Source organism: Piliocolobus tephrosceles, chromosome 7, assembly GCF_002776525.5.
Source record: "Piliocolobus tephrosceles isolate RC106 chromosome 7, ASM277652v3, whole genome shotgun sequence".
Lineage (NCBI taxonomy): Eukaryota > Metazoa > Chordata > Mammalia > Primates > Cercopithecidae > Piliocolobus > Piliocolobus tephrosceles.
The window spans coordinates 128,676,125-128,698,371 of record NC_045440.1 but is presented as its reverse complement, the minus strand read 5'-3'; the positions used below and the strand labels follow the sequence as shown (position 1 = coordinate 128,698,371).

At 40.9% G+C, this 22,247-nt stretch overlaps 1 protein-coding gene and 1 long non-coding RNA gene across 5 annotated transcripts in view; one reads left to right on the top strand and one right to left on the bottom strand.

Annotated features, from left to right (window-relative positions):
* Positions 1-2,858, top strand: part of LOC113224885 — a 33,246-nt gene extending 30,388 nt beyond the window's left edge. The window contains exon 3 of the long non-coding RNA XR_003309509.2: positions 2,404-2,858. This is a non-coding gene — a long non-coding RNA (uncharacterized LOC113224885). The remainder of the gene's footprint in view (positions 1-2,403) is intronic.
* The window catches only part of NSMCE2 (NSE2 (MMS21) homolog, SMC5-SMC6 complex SUMO ligase), a 268,737-nt gene that overhangs the window by 244,675 nt on the left and 1,815 nt on the right, over positions 1-22,247 (bottom strand). For 2 of the 4 annotated variants that reach the window (XM_023224161.1, XM_023224168.1), the window contains exons 2-3: positions 13,566-13,660; positions 13,225-13,395 (exon numbers count right to left, since the gene is read on the bottom strand). In XM_023224161.1, coding sequence (XP_023079929.1) covers positions 13,225-13,381 — 157 coding nt within the window. In that variant the 5' untranslated portion in view covers positions 13,382-13,395; positions 13,566-13,660. The remainder of the gene's footprint in view (positions 1-13,224; positions 13,396-13,565; positions 13,661-22,247) is intronic. The other 2 variants (XM_023224153.1, XM_023224176.2) reach the window with 1 other exon arrangement.

Here is a 22,247-nt window from a genome sequence, read left to right as displayed (position 1 = left end):
ATAAAAACTGCCACTGCTGCCACCACTAGTTTAAAAAGACAGTAACTCTGACTTTTATAAATATTCTCTCTTTCCCTCCTTCATCTACTGAGCACACTACCCATAACCTCTCACCATGTATCTACAGCTTTTCCAACTAACATCTCTTTCTCCTCATTTATTCAGGCTACTTTCTCCTGGCTCTACTATAATAGTAATAATAAACACAAAATCAAAAGAGTTAATAAAAGATGCCTTCCAAGTCCTTTTTCAATAAGTTTAAGAAATAAAATGAAATAGTGATGAAAATCACTGTGTAGCATTTTTTAATCAACCTTCTTTATGGCAGATGTGTAGTAGAATGAAGAGGGAAGGGTAAATTCAATGGTAATAAAGCTTCCTCTCAACTTTAGTCTGGGCATACATGTCTGATTCTACAAGGCCTTCAAAGAAATTCATGCAAGGAATGTGCCTCTTGCAACTTGGTCACATGCAAAAATGAAGCAAGAAGCACATCTGTTTGGAGCTTGCCCCAAATGCCTCAAGTTCTCCTCCAAACTAGGTTCATAACTCCCACCCACAGAGAGAAAGCCAGTGCCTGAGGCAGCACCCAGGGACAAGCAAATTAGCATTTCCAAGGTCAATTGCTGACAGGCCTAATTGTTTATAGCAACTAGAGTACAGTATTCTGGCTGCTGAAGTTAACAGGCTTAACTTCTGGCTTGCCCAATACCATAAGAAACTAATTTACCACATCAGCCACAAAATATGAAAGTATTGTAGATGTGGATTCAAATTATCATGACATTTCAAACAGAAGCAAATATTAGCAGGAGCCTCAGAAGTAAGTCATTTTAGGCTGACTAAACTATTTTTAAAATTGGTATTTTATGCATTAAAATACCAATCACACCTAGGGTAGAAAAGTGACAGATACAAAAGAAATCAACAGATAATAACTCATTTTTACCAACTGGTTTGATTTGAATACTCTCCAAAACTTCTAAAATGTTACATAATGAGTTGATTTAAATATCCTTACGATTTCTTACCCTTCTGTGACATAGTCACCGACAAATGAAATAACCTACACATGTGCTGTTATCTAATACAGTACCCATTTTTCAAATGTGGCTACTAAATACATGAAATATGGCTAGTCCAGATTGACATGTACTATAAGATTCTAATTTTAGCATCAAAAAAGTCAAAATAATATTAGTAACTTTCATATTGATTATATGTTAAAATATTTTAGACATATTTGTTTAAATAAAAATTTCTAAAGGTAATTTTTCCTCTTTCTTCTTACTTTTTGTAATAAGGACAGCAGAAAATTTTAAATTACACATGTGGCTAACACTATAGTTTAACTGGACAGTACTGCTATATATAAATAATGCTTTACATTTATATATAACAAATAATTGCATTTATAAAGTACAGAAAGAAAAGGGAGAAAAAATAGATCTGGATAATAAAATAATCCTCACTAGAATAATCAAGTTGGTTTAGTTATGTTAATTGCCAATCTACAAAAAGCTCCTTTCTGCTTACTAGAAGACATCAAATTTTGTATCTTTTAAAAAGGAATCTGATGTCTCAAAAATAATCCTAAAGTCTGTTCTATCTACTTCTTCCATAAGCTGTCATATTTGCTTAGCATTAAACTAGTCTCAATTACTTCCAATGATCAAAGATACATAATAAGGTGCTAGTCTAATTGAGTGACTCCAATTCAGTTTTTTCTGTGGTGGCCATTTTCAAACCCTGTTAGGTCACTGAAACCTAAACCAAGCTTCAGCTCCAAAGATAAAAAAGCAGAATTAATAGAATAATTCTCAGGATTCTAGAAAAACCCAGATGGTATTCAGATACTATACACACTGTTTTAAAAACTAAAAAGTGACTCATTTACTGTTTCACAAAGTGACATCCTAATGTGAATGGGAGAGCTTAGCAAACAGGGGAACACAGCAAGTAATTATTTCCACACACGTCATCATGTGGAGAAACCATGCCAACTTTCAGGTTGTTACAGTCGATGGAAGAAAGAAAATCTGGAGGTGTTGGAATGATTGGAAATTTATGGAGTGAGATTCCACGGTAACAGGAGGTGAGGTGAGGTGAACAGCAGCCAAAGCTTTCCTCTCAATAGCTCTTAAAAAGGAAACTACTCAACTTTCTAACTAAGGAAGCCAATAGGAACGCACATTTCACCCTTTCTAACATTCTAAAACTGCCCCAAACTGGGCCACTGGAAGAAGGACAAAATTACAAGAAATTTATGCACACAATATGTATAAGTCTTTTAAAAGTGGTTTTTAAGTGTAAATCGAAAACAAAATCAAGATCCATTAACTTAGAATAAATACTACTTATACTTTTGATCCATATGAAATGTTTATTTTTATTTTGTGAAAGGATCTGCATCAATCACTGGTAAATGAAACTGATTGACCCACACAACTGAAAATGAGAGCAGCAAAGGTGAGAAGTATAGTCCTCATTCCTGGAAGAGTTAATTTCAAAATGTAACCTTAATAGTCCTTTAGTTCTCTGGTTTAATAGAATCAACACATTTTTACTTTTTATATACATGAAGTAATTCAGGCTTCAAATTCCAGTAATTTAGTGATTGTATCTTTTATATAATCCTAAACTGTGCAATCAATATACACTGTTCAAAAAGCCAAGAGCTACTTCATAAGAAGTGTTCTGGTGCCACCTAGTGGTATTTCCTGCCAAATGGGAAATACTGACTAGAGAAGGGTTCTCAAAGAGTACCTGCAGACCCTGGGAACTTCTCAGAAATGCACATTCTTAGACTCATTCAATAAAACTCTAGTGGCACGGTCCAGCAATCTCTGTGTGTGTGTGTGTGTTTGTAAGACAATCTCGCTCTGTTACCCAGGCTGGAGTGCAGTGGCGCGGTCTCAGCTCACTGTAACCTCTGCCTCCTGGGTTCAAGTAATCCTCCCACCTCAGCCTCCCGAGTAGCTGGGACGAGAGGCGTGTGCCACCACGCCCAGCTAATTCTTGTATTTTTAGTAGAGGTGGGGTTTGGGCATGTTGGCCAGGCTGAGGTCATCTGACCTCAGGTGATCCGCCCACCTCAGCCTCCTAAAGTGCTAAGATTATAATTGTGAGCCTTCTCCATGCCCAGCCCAGCAAGCTCTCTAAAATGATGCTGATGCATCCCCAAGTTTGAGAACCTCTGGCTAAGACATTCCATACACAAAAATTGAATGCAGTCTTTAAAAATTAGGTTCAAAAATTAACAAAAGGGCTTATTTTCTCATTTTGGAAAGTAACTTTCTACATTCTTGATCCAGATATTTGTATTAAGAGAACACAGTCTTGAAAGCCAGTTACTAACACATTTATATATGGATTCAACACCTAATAGGCATTAAATAAGTCCCAGACTCTGAAGACATCAGATGAACACACTGAGATCTTTGTCCTCAGGAAGCCTATTTAAAAGTGAAGACCAGTTTGTGACCAGCCTGGACAATATAGCAACACCTTGTTGCTACAAATAATAAAAAAATTAGCTGGGCACGGTGGTGTGCGCCTCTGGTCCCAGCTACTTTGGGAGGCTGAGTTGGGAGAATCATTTGAGCCAGGGCAGTAGAGACTACTGTGAGCTTGGGCGACAGAGTAAGACCCCATCTCTTAAAAAAAAAAGAAAATAAAAATAAAAAAGGTATAAATGCAAAAAGCCCCATGGAACAAAGAAAATGCATTAACTGGTATCAGGATATCCAGATATGGAGATATGGCAAATTATGGTATCTTAGGAAGGGGGAAAATTTACTTGGAAGCACACAAAAAGTCAAAGAGACTGAATGCCGGGAGCAGTGGCTCATGCCTGTAATCCTAGCACTTTGGGAGGCTGAGGCGTGAGAATTGTTTGAACCTGGGAGGCAGAGGTTGCAGTGAGCCGAGATCATGCCACTGCACTCCAGCCTGGGTGACAGAGCAAGACCCTGTCTCAAAAAAAAAAAAAAAAAAAAAAAACAAGAAGGCCAAAGAGGCTGAATATTGGTGATTTTTAAAAGTATGCAGCAGCTACCCTAATGCTAATAGACACCACTGCAAGTCCACTGTATACATCTGCTTTGTGTAACTATATTATAAATAATCAAGAAAAAAGCAAATCTGATGAAGCTCTGCTAAATTTTTTTCTTTTCCATTTAGGTCTTAGAAGACAGTGCCTGTAGTCCCAGCTACTTGGGAGGCTTAGGCAGGAAAACTGCTTGAACCCAGGAGGCGGAGGTTGCAATGAGCCAAGATCGTGCCACTGCACTCCAGAGTGGTTGACAGAGAGAGGCTCCACCGCAAAAAAAAAAAAAAAAAAAAAAAGTTATATGCTTAAGTAAGAAAACTGGATCAAGAGATATATCTTCGGTATGGCCATTGGCCCATGTAGTGATAATTAAGCATCATGCTTTGCTCTGTGGCTCAAACTGCAAACATATCACTTAGCAGAAAATAAATCGCCTCTGGAAAGCTAGCCTTGCAAGCTCAAGCCTCCATGACAGGTAACATCACAGACATTACTGTCAATGACGTAAGTAGGTTAAGGAATTTCAAAGACTTGCTCTATTGATTAGTTTTTAATTTGTCCTTTCAAAACACAGACACTCCCATGCGTGCGCACACACACGCACACACAGAGCAACTAATTCTAACATTATAAAAGCAACTACCCATAATAGGATGAGTTTCTGACAAAAGACTTTCTTCCAAACCTTCCCTGTACACAGAAATAAGTTAGTAAAAATAAGTCATAGAAAGCTAGGTCAAGTAAAATGGAAATAATAAGAATTTTTTTAAACATAAGAAAATCTTTGATCTCATTTTTAAAAATTAACTTTCTTTGTTGTCATTGTCATTGCACTGAAGGATCTGTGGTGAGTAGTGTATGAGTCTATGTGCCATACTGCCTTGGCAAGTTCAAATGTTCTGCCATTTGTTAGCTGTGACCTTGGTCCAAAAATTAACTTTCTGAGCTCGTTTGGGTACTAAAAAAAAAAAAAAAAATATTATCCTAAAAAAAAAAAAACCATAAAAATTATCTAAGCCAAACATTGCTAAATGTTATTTGACTGAACAGGCCATGACACTGGCACAACACATGTTTTTTGAAGCATAATGGTGAAGGGCAGAAACTATGAAGTCAGACTGCTTATAATCAAATCCCTACTGAAACACTTCCTAACTTTGTGACTTTAAAAAACGCATGTAACTTCGCTAAGCCTCAATTTTTCTCATGTGTAAAGTGGGGCCAGCAACAGTCCCTACTTCACAGGATTACTGTTAGGATCAAATGAGATAGCACATGTTAAAAGAGCACCAGTTAAGTATGTAACAAATTCATCATCATCACCATACTTTAGCATAGCTCAACAAATATCCAATTAACTGCCTGACCACAGTAACTGTAATCTTTCTGCCCTATAGCTCCAAAATCACAGAAAGAAAAGCAATATATAGAGAAAACTTTAATCCTTTACTTCTAAATGTTGCATCAAATACTTAGCAAGAATCTGGTAAAACTTTTAATCCTCATGCACATAGATTTTTGTAGAAGTGCAGAGCATTAACCAAACCTCTGAAGTCCATTCACAGACTTGCCCTGGCAGAGAGGCATGAGAAGAGACGACACATCTTTGAAAACTACAAAGATGTAATTTACATCTTTGAGGTATATTAACATTTTAGAGAAGGGAGATTCCTCAAATTTGCTTAACTAAACCTAAAGAGCTTACTAAAACTGCTTAAAGATGACTTAAAATAATTCCAGTTAATTAGGTCAGTATAGTCTGTGTAAGATAGCAGAAAAGTACATAATAAACTCAAAAACCTGAAAAAAGTAAGCTTCAGTAATCTGAAAAAAAATCTCCTAATGTAACAACTTTCATTTCTCAGTTAGGTCAAATAAAGAAGATAATACTAGAATATCAAGAAATTTAGAGAAAAATGAATAAACATGCTAGTGGTGAGTCTAATTGCCTAGACATCATATATTCTAACATAACCCAGGCAAAGGTGATCATTTCAAATAAGCTAGAAAATTGAACAGGGACAAACACCTGGTATAGGAATTAGGAATCTACAACCAATAAGAAACAAAATAAAACACATCACCACCCAAGTTCTTGGGAGCAAGAATCTCCTTTACCAATAACTTAATAATACAACAACAGGAAAATTTCAGGGCAAAGTGAGAAAATGACACCTATGTGATCACTATCATTTTGTTTATCAAAGTTCACTCTCATCTGAGATGAAATCAGGCAACCCAAAAAGTCAACAATCTCATAAAACTAACGAAAACAGAGTATTTCTGTTCTGAGATAATCCAGGAAATTCCCCACTTGCTCTTCTGCACTTTAATTTCTCCCAATCCATTTGCTGTTGTCCAACACACCCACCGGTCAACTCAAACTCAAATGCACACCAAATTACTAGTAACAGCTAACAATTACTGAGCATTTAGTACTATTCTAAGTAATTTGTAAAATATTATCTCACTAATCCCCACAATAATGCCTTTTATAAATAGGAAACCTGAGGCAAATGGAGGGTAGAGAATTTGCCCAAGGTCACAAAGATAAGTGAGGGCACTGGGATAAGAACCCAGGCAATCATCTATTACACTATTATGCCTGTATTACGAGGGTATAAGATATAAAGCACACAAATCAAATCCTTTTTACTTTAGTTACAATACCTTACTCAAAGTTATTTTCTTTTTCACTTGAGCTACTAACATAATCTCCTCTTTGGCCACCTGAAGTCTCTCCTTCCTCAGTACTGCCACGGGCATTTATCTTTCTAAAACTGGATCTTACCATATTTTTCCTCTACTTGAAACCTTCCAATGATAAGGTTCAAACTCCTTGGCAAAGCGTCACATTATAGGCAATCAATGTTCACTTAATGATTGAATAACAACTATATGTCTTATTTCCTACCTAGACTGTAAACAACTCAAACGAAGAAACCTTTATTTATCTTTGTAGTTTTGGCTAACATATCTGAAGAATTAGTGACTTAGCTGGACTCAGTCTTAAATAGACTTCCAAACTCATCCATCTTTCTTACCCTCTTCAGATCACAGGCCTTTCTTCTAAGTTCTGACCCTCAAACTTTACTAATTGCTAACTGTCATGTATGATAGCTATTGAATTAACACTGTGGCTAAGAGCACTTAACATATATTATCTCATTTAGTCCCAACAATCTTACAAAGCAGGCATTTTAATCCTATTTCACAGATAAGAAATCAGAAGCTGAAAGAAGTTAGGTACCTTACTCAAAGTTACAGAACTTATGACAGAGTTAGGACTGAATCCAACAGCAAGCATGCACTTAAGTGCTGATGCTGGCTGCCTTAGTACTGGCTACCTTCTACAAGTCTTTCATCTACTGTTACAGGCTGAGCTACCCTTCAATTTCTTTAAACACCTGGTGTTTTCCTACTCTTCGGGTCCTTGGACAGCACCTCAGTCTGGTATGCCCTTGGCTTTCTCTCTACAGAGGATTTCTCATGTCATCTACCTCCTATTCATAAGCAATTAAACTCAGTTTGTTCTCAGTGTGGTCTTCTGAGCCCTTTCAGGGGGTCTGTGGGTTGAAACTATTTTCATCATTTTTTTTTTTTTTTTTTTTTTGAGACAGGCTCTGGCCCTGTTGCCCAGGTTGGAGTACAGTGGTGTGATCTCAGCTCACCGCAACCTCTGCCGCCTGGGCTTAAGCTGTCCTCCCATCTCAGCTTTGTGAGTAGCTGGGACTACAGGTGTGCACCACCATGCCTGGCTAATTTTTGTGTGTTTTGTAGAGACAGGGTTTGCCATGTGGCTCCAGGCTAGTATCAAACTCCTGAGCTGAAGCAATCTGCTCGCATTGGCCTCCCAAAGTGCTGAGATTACGGGTGTTAGCTACCATGCCTAGCTAACTTACATCATAATTTTAAGATGCTATTTGTCTGGGTTTGTTTTTCTTTTTCTTTTTTAACAGTGTTGGACATTTGTACTGATGGTGCAAAAGCAATTGTGGAAAAAACTGCTGGTGCCTTAGCAAAAATCAGAGCACTGGCACCAAACTGCTGTACTCTAATAGATCATCGTATTCCTCTCTACCAAGCACTCATAGTAAAACAAATGCTAGTTTCATTTAAGAATGTCCTTGAGAGGCCGGGCGCAGTGGCTCACACCTGTAATCCCAGCACTTTGGGAGGCCAAGGCGGGTGGATCACGAGGTCAGGAGTTCGAGATCAGCCTGGCCAACATGGTGAAACCCCGTCTTTACTAAAAATACAAAAATTAGCTGGGCATGGTGGCGCGTGCCTGTAATCCCAGCTACTCAGGAGGCTGAGACAGAAGAATAGCTTGAACCCGGGAGGTGGAGGTTGCAGTGAGCCAAGACTGCACCACTGCACCACAGCCTGGGACAGAACAAGACTCCATCTTAAAAAACAAAAAAAAAAGTCCTTGATGAAACAGTACAATATAGAACAATTCACAGACAAACTATGGTTATTCAGGTTTGGGTACCTGAAAGACATTTTCTCAAAAATGAAGAAAGTGAGCCTGTGCACCTGTAATTTCAAAGACAACAACTAACAGCATTCGTTGCTAATGATAAAATGAAAGTTTTTTTTTTTTTAGACAGAATTTCACTCTTTCACCCAGGCTGGAGTGCAGTGGCGCGATCTCAGCTCACTGCAACCTTCGCCCCCGGGGTTCAAGCGATTCTCCTGCCTGAGCCTCCCAAGTAGCTGGGATTATAGGCGCAGGCCACCATGCCCGGGTAATTTTTGTATTTTTAGGTAATTTTTGTATTTTCAGTAGAGACAGATTTTCGCCATGTTGGCCAGGTTGGTCTCCAACTCCTGAACTCAGGTGATCCACCTGCCTCGGCTTCTTAAAGTGCTAGGATTACAAGTGTGAGCCATAGCACCCAGCCAAAATGAAAGTTGTTTGTTTTTGTTTTGTTTTGTTTCTTTGTTTTTTTTTTTTTTTTTTTTGAGACAGAGTCTTGCTCTGTCGCCCAGGCTGGAGTGCAGTGGCATGATCTCTGCTCACTGCAACCTCTGCCTCCTGTGTTCAAGCTATTCTCCTGCCTCTGCCTCCTGAGTGGCTGGGATTACAGGTGCGTGCCACCACGCCTGGCTAATTTTTGTATTTTTAGTAGAGATGGGGTTTCACCATGTTGGTCAGGCTGGTCTCATACTCCTGACCTCGTGATCCACCTGCCTCAGCCTCCCAAAGTGCTGGGACTACAGGCATGAGCCACCACACCCGGCCCAAAATGAAAGTTTTAAAGAAATAATTAGAACTTTGAAAAATTTGTGTTCACCATTATAAATTTCAGAGTGTATGACTTTTCTGGTGAGATCTGTGGTGATACTAGTTATTTGCAGTTTTATAACATCTTTTTTGTTTTGTCATTGTTCTGGTATTTTAATGTGTTTGTCTTCCTACTAAGATGGCAAACTCTATGAAGGGAGGAACTACTTAATACTTGTTTATGTCCTCTTTAAAACCTAGAGCTGAATTATACGCAGAATAGTCATTGGGTAAGTTTATGTTGACTACTTTGTTATTCTGACTCCTGGTATTAGTTAAAATATCTGTGTGTGTGTGTGTATTCATATATGTATTGAGTTCATAAGTATTCCAGGCTCCTGGTGACTCTGTATCTAACTTGTTTAGTTCACTTTTTTCCCATATAACTTGATCAAAATTTTTCTTAAATTAACTTTTTTTGGTAAATGCAAAACCAAGTATTTGCCGTAAAATTATTGCTGTAAGATTAATCCAAATATTAAAAAATAAATACCTCTTTCTTTTAAAAATTACTTAATGACAACCTGTGGCACTAAAGCAGGGGTTGACAAACTAAGGCCTGTGAGCCAAATCCGGCCCACTGCCCATTTTTGTAAATAAAGTTTTATAAGGCCACAGTCATGCCCATTCATTTACGTACTGTCTGTGGTGGGTTTTGCACTTCAACAGCAGGGTTGTGACAGAAACCACATGGCCCACAGAGCTGAAAATATTTATTATCTGGCCCTTTATAGAAAAACTTTGTGCCAACTTCTGCTTTAGAGCATGAACCTTTCAAAAAATGATGTTTATAATTCTTTTTAAATTGCACAAAGTATGTTGTATTTTACAACAAAATATACTTATTTAAAACAAAACAAAACCAAGAGGAAAAAAAAAAGAACTCTGTACCTAAAACTCTCAGGAGTCTTCAATAAGAATCCTGAAAAAAACTGATACGGTCTCCCAAGAGGGTTATGTTCCAGTCTTCTCTCTTATGGTTTAAGACTTTACTATGACTTTTATACAGGCCGATCTATCAAAGCCAAATTATCTATGATCACCAAAAATATACTCAAAAATAGACCAGGCAGGGTTAAAACATTTGGAGGCCACCTACTAAAAAGATTATGACACCTGCTGTTAGCCTTAAATGAGTAACTGTATGGAGCTGGTCCACCTGCCATTAATGACTGAAAAACTAAACAAAATAATGAAACAATAGCTACGGGACAGTGGGACAGAGGCAGAACAGGACTGTAATTACTGCAATAAGGGAAAACTGGGAAAAGTCTTGCAAAGGCCTCCTCCCTGCACAAGGGAGGAGGAATCCACGGGAGTTTTTGAGATGGAGTCTCACTCTGTTCCCCAGACTGGAGTGCAGTGGCACAATCTCGGCTCGCTGCAATCCCCTTCTCCCAGGTTCAAGCGATTCTCCTGCCTCAGCCTCCCCAGTAGCTGGGACTACTGGCATCCTCCACCATGCCTGGCTAATTTTTGTATTTTTAGTAGAGACAGGGTTTCGCCATGTTGGCCTTGAACTCCTGACCTCAGGTGATCCTCCTGCTTCGGCCTTGCAAAGTGCTGGGATTACAGGTAGGAGCCACCGCGCCCCACCTAGCACGGCAGTATTGAAGGATTGAGGAGACAGCGACTGCAGTTCAGAGAGGCTGAGGCAGCCAGCAGAGTTTGCAAGAGAAAGCACTGGGAGGGAGCTATGCAGACAAAGAGCTCTAGGAATCTGCACTGGGGTCTCCTTGAGTCTGATGATGAATCCTAAAATGCTGAGGAGCAAATACTGACAGCTATAAAGTAAACAACTCCCAGGTTCAGTCTCGTAGGAACTAGGAGAGGGAGACATTCAAATTCCATCCAGCCAGAGTACAGCTATCTCAGTGAACCCTCGGGGCAATCAACAGAGACTCCAGAAGGGCCATGCTTTGTAACAAGGCTAAATTAGCCCTAACATAAAGGCTACACTAGACTTGCCCTAACAAAGCTTAATGACAAGCCTGGAAAGGATCGGCCTAATCCATAATCACTTAGCTGCCCACCAAACAAACTCCAACACTATTTAAAAGAGGACAACAGGCCAGCGCAGTGGCTCACACCTGTAATCCCAGGACTTTGGGAGGCCGAGGCAGGCGGATTACCTGAGATCAGGAGTTTGAGACCAGTCTGGCCAACATGCAGAAACTCCATCTCTACTAAAAATACAAAATTAGCTGGGCATGGTGGCACATGCCTGTAACCCCAGCAACTTGGAAGGCTGAGACAGGAGAATCGCTTGAACCCGGGAGGTGGAGTTTGCAGTGAGCCAAGATTGCACCATTGCACTCCAACCTGGGCAACAAGAGCGAAACTCCGTCTGAAAAAAAAAAAAAAAGACAACAAAATCCAAACACTCAACAACATAATACACATAGAGATGACAGAATTCACATTCAAGGATATTAAAACTGCTATTATAAACAGGTTCCATATACTCAAGAATGTAAAGAAAACCATACACTCAAGAATGTAAAGAAAAATATGGACACAATGAAGAAAAAAATGTAAGACTAAAAAAAAGATTCTACTTAATTCTTTGCTATGTCTTCAACAATTAAAAACACAATAACTGAAATTTTTAAATTCACTAAATGGAATTATCAGATTAGACACCGCAGCAGACAAGATAAATGAACTTAGCAACAGAAATTATTCAAATTGAAGCTAAAGAGTAAAAAGACTGGAAAAAAAATCTATGAAGTCCCACTGATTTATGGGACAATATCAACCCATCTAACATACATGAAATGTGAGTCACACAGAAGGAGAAGAGAGCAGAGGAGTAAAAAATATATATTTGAAGAAATAGTAGCAGAAATTTTTCCAAATTTGATTCAAAAAACTATAAGCTGACAGATCTATAAAACTCAAACAACATCAGTCAGGACAAAGAAAATCACACCAAGGCACATCACAAAGTGCTCAAATCCTATGCCATTAAAAAGAAAACAAAAGGATCATGCTGCTCTTCTGGTTCCATGTGTAAAATAAAATAAAAACAATTCTACTCCAAAGAAAGCAAATAACAACTTTTATTTTTTTGAGATGGAGTCTTGCTCTGTTGTCCAGGCTGGAGTGTAGTGGTACAGTCTCAACTCACTGCAACCTCCACCTCCCAGGTTCAAGCGATTCTCCTGCCTCAGCCTCCCAAGTAGCTGGAATTACAGGCGCCTGCCACCACACCCAGCTAATTTTTTGTATTTTTAGTAGAGACGGGGTTTCACCATGTTGGTTTTCTATTTTTAGTAGAGACAGGGTTTCACCATATTGGCCAGGCTGGTCTCGAACTCCTGACCTCGTGATATGCCCACCTCGGCCTCCCAAAGTGCTGGGATTACAGGCGTAAGCCACTGCACCAGGCCTGCAAATCACATCTTTCTAAATCTTTTTGATTGAACAAATGTAGGTAAAATTCATTAAGTTTAACTTTTCTCATTTTTGTTGAGGCCTTCCTTTGCTGGTATCCCTAGCTTAGTCTATCTACTGAGTAATCAAGCATGACCAAAGTATAAACTACTGGAAAATAACAATATCATAATAAATTTATATACCTTACAGTTCACAAATGTCAAATACTTTAGATTGTATGCTCCTTGAGGTCAGGATCTTCAAATCTTTGCCCATAAATTTCTAGTGCAGTTTCTCATGGAACTTAACTGTCTGAACACACATGAATGAGTCAATCTCATTTCACCCTCGGTACCCTACCGTGGTGTGCAGAACAAGATGAGAAAACAGATGCCTAGAAGGGTTAAATCATTCCCCCAAGGATACTCAAAAGGCACCCCCAGATTAATACCATCACACAGTGTTACCTCAAAGTAGACACAAAAGAAGTTTTAATTTTACTTACTCTGACTTCCCACAAGATCCAAAGCCACACTAGAAGCTGTGTCCATACCAGAGTTGATACAGGCTTGGAAGTTTTTCAAGGAGGAGAGAGCAGACTCTACACCACTGAAGGAGATGAAACCAGCTGAACCTGAATTTGAACTGGAACGTCCTGGCATCTTGAAATTATTACCTAAGTTTTGAAACACAATGAAACAAGATTCGTAAGTCAGAAAAATAACTGCATAGGAAAATATTAATAAAACTGCTGTAAACATTCATATAAATGTATCCAATATCTCGTAAGTGCCACACTATTCTGTATATCCTATAGAGAAGACACCAAATCATTGTGCCACCCACCTGGGCCACCAAACAAGCTGGACTCAATATATGGGGAAGGTAAGTGTCCTCAGTTTTTGGAGGGAGATTACCCTCTTCCAAAAGAGTGCTGGATTCTGTGAAGAAGTCAACAACAGCACAGTTCTTAAAAGACTACAAGATAAATGGGTTAGAAAAAGTAGACCACTCATATGATGCAATTTTCCAAAGAGAAAAAAATAGTAATAAAATAGTTTATTAGTAAGCTATTTTGAAAACCTACAATTGTTAAACTATCCAACATATATGCATATTGAATTCTGGAAACTGTAAAAAAAAGAGAAAATCTATATTCCTGCCAGTTCCTCTGGCTTCTTACAGATTAATAGACTTGGTGAGATCCTAGAGTCAGTGAAAGCAGAATTTCTCTATAAACTTGTCTTCTGGCAGCACATCCACTATAACTGTTTCGGTTATTACCTTCATATTTAACACTTCCTAATCTGTATCTTCAACCACAATTTGTTTCAGCTTAGTAAAGCAATGTAAAGCTGCCTACAAAAGGACATCTCTGCTTAATTCAGAAGCCATTTGAAATTCAATCCACTGAAACCAACTAGAAAAGTGGGGAGAATTCACAGTTTTAAAGGGATGGGAGGGCTATTATCAAGGCTGTATGGCAGCAGAAAAAGGGGTATTTTCATGCAATCAGATAGACATAACATGAAGACTGCTAAACATCTCTGAATCTCAGCTTTACCATCTTTAAAATGAGAAGGAATAATCATGGTATGATGTAGCACACAGTACACAATTAATTAGCATTAGAGACTTCCCTTCTGCCCCTCCTAAGTGGGGAACTGTGTAGTATCTCTGGCAGTTCCATCCTCATCATTGCTACCACCTTCATCTCACAGCTGAACTACTATTGTAGTTTCTCCATTATTAGTCCTTTTTAATTAGGTTCATTCATTCATTTAACTCGTAAGTATTAAGTACCTACCAAGTCAATCATGAGATCCATTCAAAAATACACAGGATATAAAAAGAGAAGGGTATAGAGACACGTAAGATGCACAGAGATGCATAAGATTTCTAATTTGAAGGTGTTTGTTTACTGCAAACATCCACAGTACAACTCATTGTCAATTCAAATATTTAGTATCTCCTTAAGTGCCAGGCACTTCCTTTAGCATGAGAATACCATGGTTTTCAAGATGAGCACTCTTAAGACTTTCCTTTTAAAGCATTATTTTGTTATTCTAATTTGATGAAAACCGATCATGAGCCAGGCACTATCCTGGCCACTAGAAATATTCAGCCTCTGGCCAGGCACGGTGGCTCACACTTGTAATCCCAGCATGTTGGGAGGCTGAAGCAGGAGGATCACCTGAGGTTAGGAGTTTGAGACCAGCATGGCCAACATGGCAAAACCCTGTCTCTACTAAAAATGCAAAAATTAGCAGGGCATGGTGGCAGGAACCTATAATCCCAACCACTCGGGAAGCTGGGCAGGAGAACCGTTTGAACCTGGGAGGCAGAGGTTGCAGCGAGCCGAGATCGCGCCACTGCACTCCAGCCTGGGCAACGGAGCAAGACTCGGTCTCAAAAAAAAAAAAGAGGAATATTCAGTCTCTACTTCCAGGGGCTCACCATTGAGTATGAGAGACAGAGATAAAACATAAACTTGATAATTAAAGCAACATGGGAGTTACTGCAAAACTGAGGCACAGATAAGAAAATGCTCAACTTTGCCTTACTGGATCAAAGAAGGGAACATAGAACTGAGTTTAAAGGATAAAGGACGAAGTTTAACAGATGGAAGGGTAATGGAGAAGGGCATTCAGGCAAAGGAAAAAGCAGGTAGGAATGAAGAGCACAAATCATTGCAGAGTACATAACTCAAAACAATACTTGACTTTTCCTGATTCTAATATACTTTTATGACTCCTCTCACTACAAACTTCCAACGCTTCCTCCTCTATCCTCACTCTCACTGAAAGATCTCGTTTCCTAATTTCCTGAGGAAACAGAAGCAGTCAGAAGAGAGATTTTGCAAGCTCCCACAGCTTACCTCCCCACCTATCAGCATCAGTTCTCATACACTCTGCTTTCCCTCCTGTTAAAATGAATAAACTGTTTCTCCTAGATAAGGCCACCTCTACTCCAATTATCCACTAGATCCTATCCCCCGCTCCCTACTCTAAGACATTCTCCCAGCAATTCTCCCTGCTTTCCTGCATCATTAAATTTTCCCTCTCTACTGAATCATTCCCTTCAGCAAACAAATACACCGTTACTTCTCCCATCTCAAAAATATCCTCCGACTTTCCTCCCACCTACCCCTCTGGTTATCAGCCCCATTTCTCCACTCAGCCTTAGAGCAAAACTCGTCTGTAGCTTTACCTACATTTGTCTCCAAATCTTCTCCTTCCATTCCCTTTGGAATCCACCCCCACTAGGTTTCCATCTCTACAGCAGTTCCACTTCACTGCAACTGCTCCTGTCAAGGCCACTTGACAAGCCCTAATGTTAAATTCATTATCAATGCTCAGTCCTATCTCCGTTGACCTATCAGCCAGCAGTATGCAACACAATTAATCACTCCCTTCCTGATGCACTTTCTGCACCTGCCTCCCTTGTTCTTGTTCTCATTCTCCTTTCTGTTTCCTCTCCATCTCCTTGAGCTCCATATGTTGTAGGGCCCCAGGTTCAGAATCCAGGCTTCTTTTTCTTCTCCTTCTATACCCAAATACAGCCCTGCCTCAGAGCTATGCCTTCTTGGTTCCCTTTGCCTCCATACTTGTCCCCTACATATCTACTAGGTCAATTCCCTTACTTCCCTAAGGTTTCCCTTTGAGTATCACCTCATCAGTAAGGCCTTCCCTGGCCATCGGCCATAAAATGGCAAGCCCTCCCAATCGCCATCCCCAGGCATTCCCACCCTTCTGCTTCTGCTTTATCTTTCCTCAAGGCAGGTACTGCTGAGAGGTGACAATGTGCTAGCAGCCCTCACTCTCAGCGCCTCCTCGGCCTTGGGGTCCACTCTGGCGGTGCCTGAGGAGCCCTTCAGCCCGCCAAGGCACCGTGGGAGCCCCTCTCTGGGTTGGCTGAGGCCAGAGCCGCCTCCCTCTGCTTACCAAGGCGTGGAGGGAGAGGCGCGGGGCTGCCCTGATTGCGGTGGAGGGAGCAGCACTCGCCAGCCCGCGCAAGTTCAGGCAGGCGCGAGAGCAGGCTGGGGGGCCACGCACCCAGAGCAGCCGGCTGGCGCAGCAGGCCCAGGGCAGTGAGCTGCTTAGCACCTGGGCCAGCATTTGTGGAGGTTGCCCCGGGTCCCCCAGCAGTGCCGGCCCACTGGCGCTGCACTCAAATTCTCCCTGGGTTTAGCCGCCTCCCCGCAGGGCATAGCTGGGGACCTGCAGCTCACTAAGTCTGAGCTCCCTCCCTGCGGTGGGCTCCCGCGAGGCCTGGGCCTCTCGGACTGTAGCCGCCCCCTGCTCCGCAGGCGCCTGGTCCCATTGACAGCCCAAGGGCTGAGGAGTGCAGGCGGGCAGCTCCGCCTGCAGCCCCAGTGCAGGATCCACTGGGTGACGCCAGCTGGGCTCCTGAGCCTGATGGGGACTTGGAGAACTTTTATATCTAGCCAGATGACCAGATGATTGTATGTGCACCAATCAGCACTCTGTAGCTAGCTAATCTGGTGGGGACTTGGAGAACTTTTATGTCTAGCTAGAGAATCGTAAATACACCAATCAGCACTCTGTGTCTAGCTCAGGGTTTGTAAATACACCAATCAGTACTCTATGTCTAGTTCAAGGTTTATAAATACACCAATGGGTACTCTGTATCTAGCTAACTCTGTGTCTAGCTAAGCTAGTGGGAACTTGGGGAACTTTTCTGTCTAGCACTCTGTGTCTAACTTAAGGATTGTAAACGCACCAATCAGCACTCTGTCAAAACAGACCAATCAGCTCTCTGTAAAATGAACCAATCAGCAGGATATGGGTGGGGCCAGATAAGGGCTCCCCCAGCCAGCAGTTGGCAAGCTGCTTGGGTCCCCTTCCACACTGTGGAAGCTTTGTTCTTTCGCTCTTTGCAATAAATGTTGCTGCTGCTCAGTCTTTGGGTCCACACTGCCTTTATGAGCTGTAACACCCGAAGGTCTGCAGCTTCACTCCTGAAGCCAGGGAGACCACGAACCCACCGGGAAGAACAAACAACTCCAGAGGCCCTGCCTTTAAGAGCTGTAACACTCACCACAAAGGTCTGCAGCTTCACTTCTGACAGCGAGACCACCCACCAGAAGGAAGAAGCTCCAGACACATCTGAACGTCTGAAGGAACAAACTCTGGACACACCATCTTTAAGAACTGTAACACTCACCGCGAGGGTCCGTGGCTTCATTCTTGAAGTCAGTGAGACCAAGAATCCACCAATTCTGGACACACTGCCAAACAACATTCTTGTATTTATTAGGTTTACAGTCTCTAGTCCCCAACTATACTGTTAAGTTCCTTAAACTTACAGACTTTTTGACTTTTTCTGTTTTGATCACTGCTGTATTCCAAGCACCTAAAACAATGCATGGCACATAGTAGCCATTCAACAAAGGCTTGCTGAAGGAAGGAATGAATGGAATACTGCCTGTGTATCTCCAGCACCTAAAACAGTGCATGTCTCCAAAACTGTAGTATAGGTGGCGTGCCCAGGGCTCAGTGCTCTGATCTCTCTTTTCCAACCTCTCCCATCCACCTAGTGTTCCCAGCTAGGCTCATTCCATCTAAATACCCTTGGCAAGATCACTCCAGAACTTAAAATGTCCAACACAGAAGGACCACATTCCTTCCCTCCCGCCCCACCCCTCTCCCAAACCTATTCCTTTTACAACCTGCCCCATCCTACTAAATAGCAACTCCATCCTTCCATTTCTTGGACCAAAAATCTTGGTTCATACTTGATCCTTCTCCTCCTCCCCTCATATTCTATACCAAACTCAACATCGATTTTGCCAGCTCTGTAGTCAAAGTATCTCCAGAATCCAACCACTCTCACCAATTGTACTGATAACACCGTGATCCAAACCATCATCTCTTGCCTGAATTACTCCAACAGTCTCCTACCTGGTCTCCCTGCTCTCAGTGTTGCCTCTTCCACCCAATTCTCAACACAGCAGCCAGAGTAAACCCTTGAAAATGTACATAAGATCATGTGACTCCTCTGCTCAAAAACTCCTAAGGACTTCCTGACTCACCGGGAGTAATGGCCAAAGAGCTTCATAATAACTGACAATAGTGGTTCCCCAAATGGCTCCTGACCAAGTGTCGCCAGCATTACCTATGAACTTGTTAGAATGCAAATTCTCAGGCCCCAACAGTCTATGTTTTAACAAGACCTCTATGTAATTCTAACTCTGATGTATCTAGGAGACTTGCAGAGTTAGTGTATTGGAAACATCTGATGGACCCATTAACACAGTGATTGCTGGACCTCACCCTCAGAATTTCTAATTCAGTACATCTGGGAAGGGACCTAAGAATCTGCATTTCTAACAAATTTCCAGGTAATGTAGATTGTGCTGATCCAAGAATCACACTTTGAAGACCACTGTTCTACATTATCTGGCCATTGCTAGTCCTTTAATAACCCAGGCATGCTTCACCTTAAGGTCTTTGAACTTGCTAATAAGACAGAGATGCCAGTAATAAAGACAGAAAAAAGCAGGAAGGGTTGGTCTTAACTCCCTCCTGCCTATATAATAAAATTCAACACAATTAGCACAGTATCCAAAGCTTTCTACAATATAATGCAAACATGTTTTCAAATCAGAGATTCTACTTTTCACCAAGACTTAAAACATACATTTCACATAACCTTAACTATTCGATATTCCAGAATAAATATAACTGCTTTCTACCACAACCCCTTGAAACAGGCTTGGCAGAGAACAAGTTCCATACTAAGAGAATGAACCAAGTACTATGAAGTTGAAAAAAGAAAGCGATTACACAAACTCACTAAGCTACGATGTTCAAGAAAGGAAAGGATTATAGGAACAACAGGGGAGACATAGGCTTCATGTAAACGAAGGCACTTAAGCTGGACCATAAAAGGTATTCAGGATTTGGAGAGCTGTTCAGATGAAGGAAGCAGTGAGATGAAAAAAGGTCACACAGTAGTAAAATAGGAGATGAGTTCCCTTTGCCTGGCACACAGGGACAAAGGAATGGGAAGATAACTGGATTTCATTCTTTGGGAATATAGTGTAGAAGGCCTTAAGTACAGGATAAAGAATCACTCCGGGTGGGTCTAGGAGTCATCAAGGAAATTTGAGCTCTATGTATTTTCAAAACTTTATCTTAAAAATCAAGACCTGAAACAAATATGGCAAAATGTTAAAGATGTTCAAATCTGGGTGATAAAACAAGGGCTCTTGTTGTGTTCTTTTCTGGGATTTTACAGTTTCACACCAAAAAAGAAAAAAATACAAATAGGAATAAAAGCCAATGATGATTTTCAATTTGCATTTTGGTGAAAAAGACTGCTTGTTTACAATTTCACTGTATTATACCAAACAAGTTGAGACATTTTACACAATATAAATACAAAGTAACTGCCACTTTTCATTTTTTATTTATTTTTTTTTTTGAGACAGGGTCTTGCTCTGTCACCCAGGCTGGAGTGCAATGACATGATCATGCTCACTACAGCCTCAACCTCCCAGGCTCATGTGATTCTCCCACATTAGCCTCCCAAGTAGCTGGGACCAGAGGTGTGCACCACCACATTTGGCTTTTTTTTTTTTTTTTTTTTTAATTTTTAGTAGAGATGACCATCTCCCTATGTTGCCCAGGCTGGTCTCAAACTCCTGAGCTCAAGTGATCCTCCTGCCTCTGCCTCCCAAAGTGCTGGGATTATAGGCATGAGACACCATGATCAGCAGAAGTATTCTGTTTTCTAGTCGGTCTTGATTCTAGTATAAGTCTAAATTGTCTAGAGCAGCATTGTCCAATAGAACTTTCTATGATGAAAATGTTCTATAATCTGCACTGTGCAATATGATAGGCACTAGGCACATGCGTACTGACTGCCTAAAATCTGGCTGGAAAGGTGGCTCATGCCTATAATCCCAGCACTTTCGGAGGCCAATGTGGGAGGTTGGCTTGAGCCCAGGAGTTTGAGACCAGCCTGGGCAACAAAGTGAAACCCTGTCTTTACTGAAAATAAAAAAATTAGCTGGATGTGGTGGTGCGGGCCTGTAGTCCCAGTTCCTCAGGAGGAGATGTGGTAGGATCACTTGAGCCAGGAGGTTGAAGCTGCAGTGAGCCATGATCACACCACTGCACTCCAGCCTGGGCAACAGAGCAAGACCCTGTCTCAAAAGAACAAAAAAAAAAAAAAAAAGGAAAGAAAAGAAAAGAAAATGAAGAGACAGCAGGGATTGTTCTCTCTCTCTCTCTCCCTATCACGTGAAGACACATAAAGAGAGAAGCCATCTACAAGCCAAGAAGAAAGTCCTCACCAGAATTCAACCATGCTGGCAACCTCACCTTGAACTTCTGGCCTCCAGAATTTCTGTTGTTTAAGCCACCCAGTCTATGGTATTTTGTTATGGTAGCTTGCACAAAGACACAATATCTATGAAGATTAATGCAATCCAGTATAAATGGAAAGTATATACCAAACAGTAGTTGTCACTAGTTGGTTGAATGCAAAACTCACATCACTTGAGTGAAACTTCACTCTTGCAGAGGACCAAGGAAAACATGATCATGCTTTTCTGTAATTCTGGAGTAGGGAAAAGATTAAGACTGAGATTGAATTGAAAAGCAAAGACAATGGATGGTGCAGAAAGATGGAATAGACATTCTTTTCTCAATTCCTCCCAATAAATACAGTTAAGTACATGTCAAAGACAACTCCTTTCTCTGACTCTAACAGCACCCTCTGTGATATAATTATAGCCTTTGGCAGTAACTCTACTTTGTTAGTGACTATCTTGCAAGATGTTCGCAGTGCTTCATGAACAGCAAGTGCTCTGAAAATAGTCAATAAATGAATAAACTGTCTGCTTCGGTCAGATGCACAGCTCTCGTGTTTCCTTCTCCCCTTCATACTCAATATTCTTGAGCTCATTTCCAGACTTTGTTCAGGCTGGGTGTGGTAGCTCATGCCTATAATCCCAGCACTTCGAAAGGGCAAGACAGGAAGATTGCTTGAGGCCAGGAGCTCAAGACCAGCCTGGGCAACACAGCGAGACCCCATCTCAAAAAAAAAAAATTTAAACTTACACAGACATGGTGGCTTGCACCTATTGTCTTAGCCTCTTGGAAGGCTGAGGTGGGAGGACCCCTTGGGTCCAGAAGTCCAAGGCTGCAGTAAGCTATGATCATGCTACTGCACTCTAGCCTGGGCGGTAAGAGTGAGACGCTGTCTCCAAAAAGGAAAAAAAGGACTTTGTTCATCCTGCTCCCACCGTGAGAAAACCATCTCTTCAGTTTTCTTTCTTTTTATTTACTTATTTTTTGAGACAGAGTTTTGCTCTGTCGTCCAAGCTGGAGTGCAGTGGCATGATCTCGGCTCACCTCAACCTCTGCTTCCTGGGTTCAAGGGATTCTCCTGCCTCAGCCTCCTGAGTAGCTGGGATTACAGGTGTGCGCCAGAACACACTGGTTATTTTATTTATTTATTTATTTATTTATTTATTTATTTATTTATTTATTTATT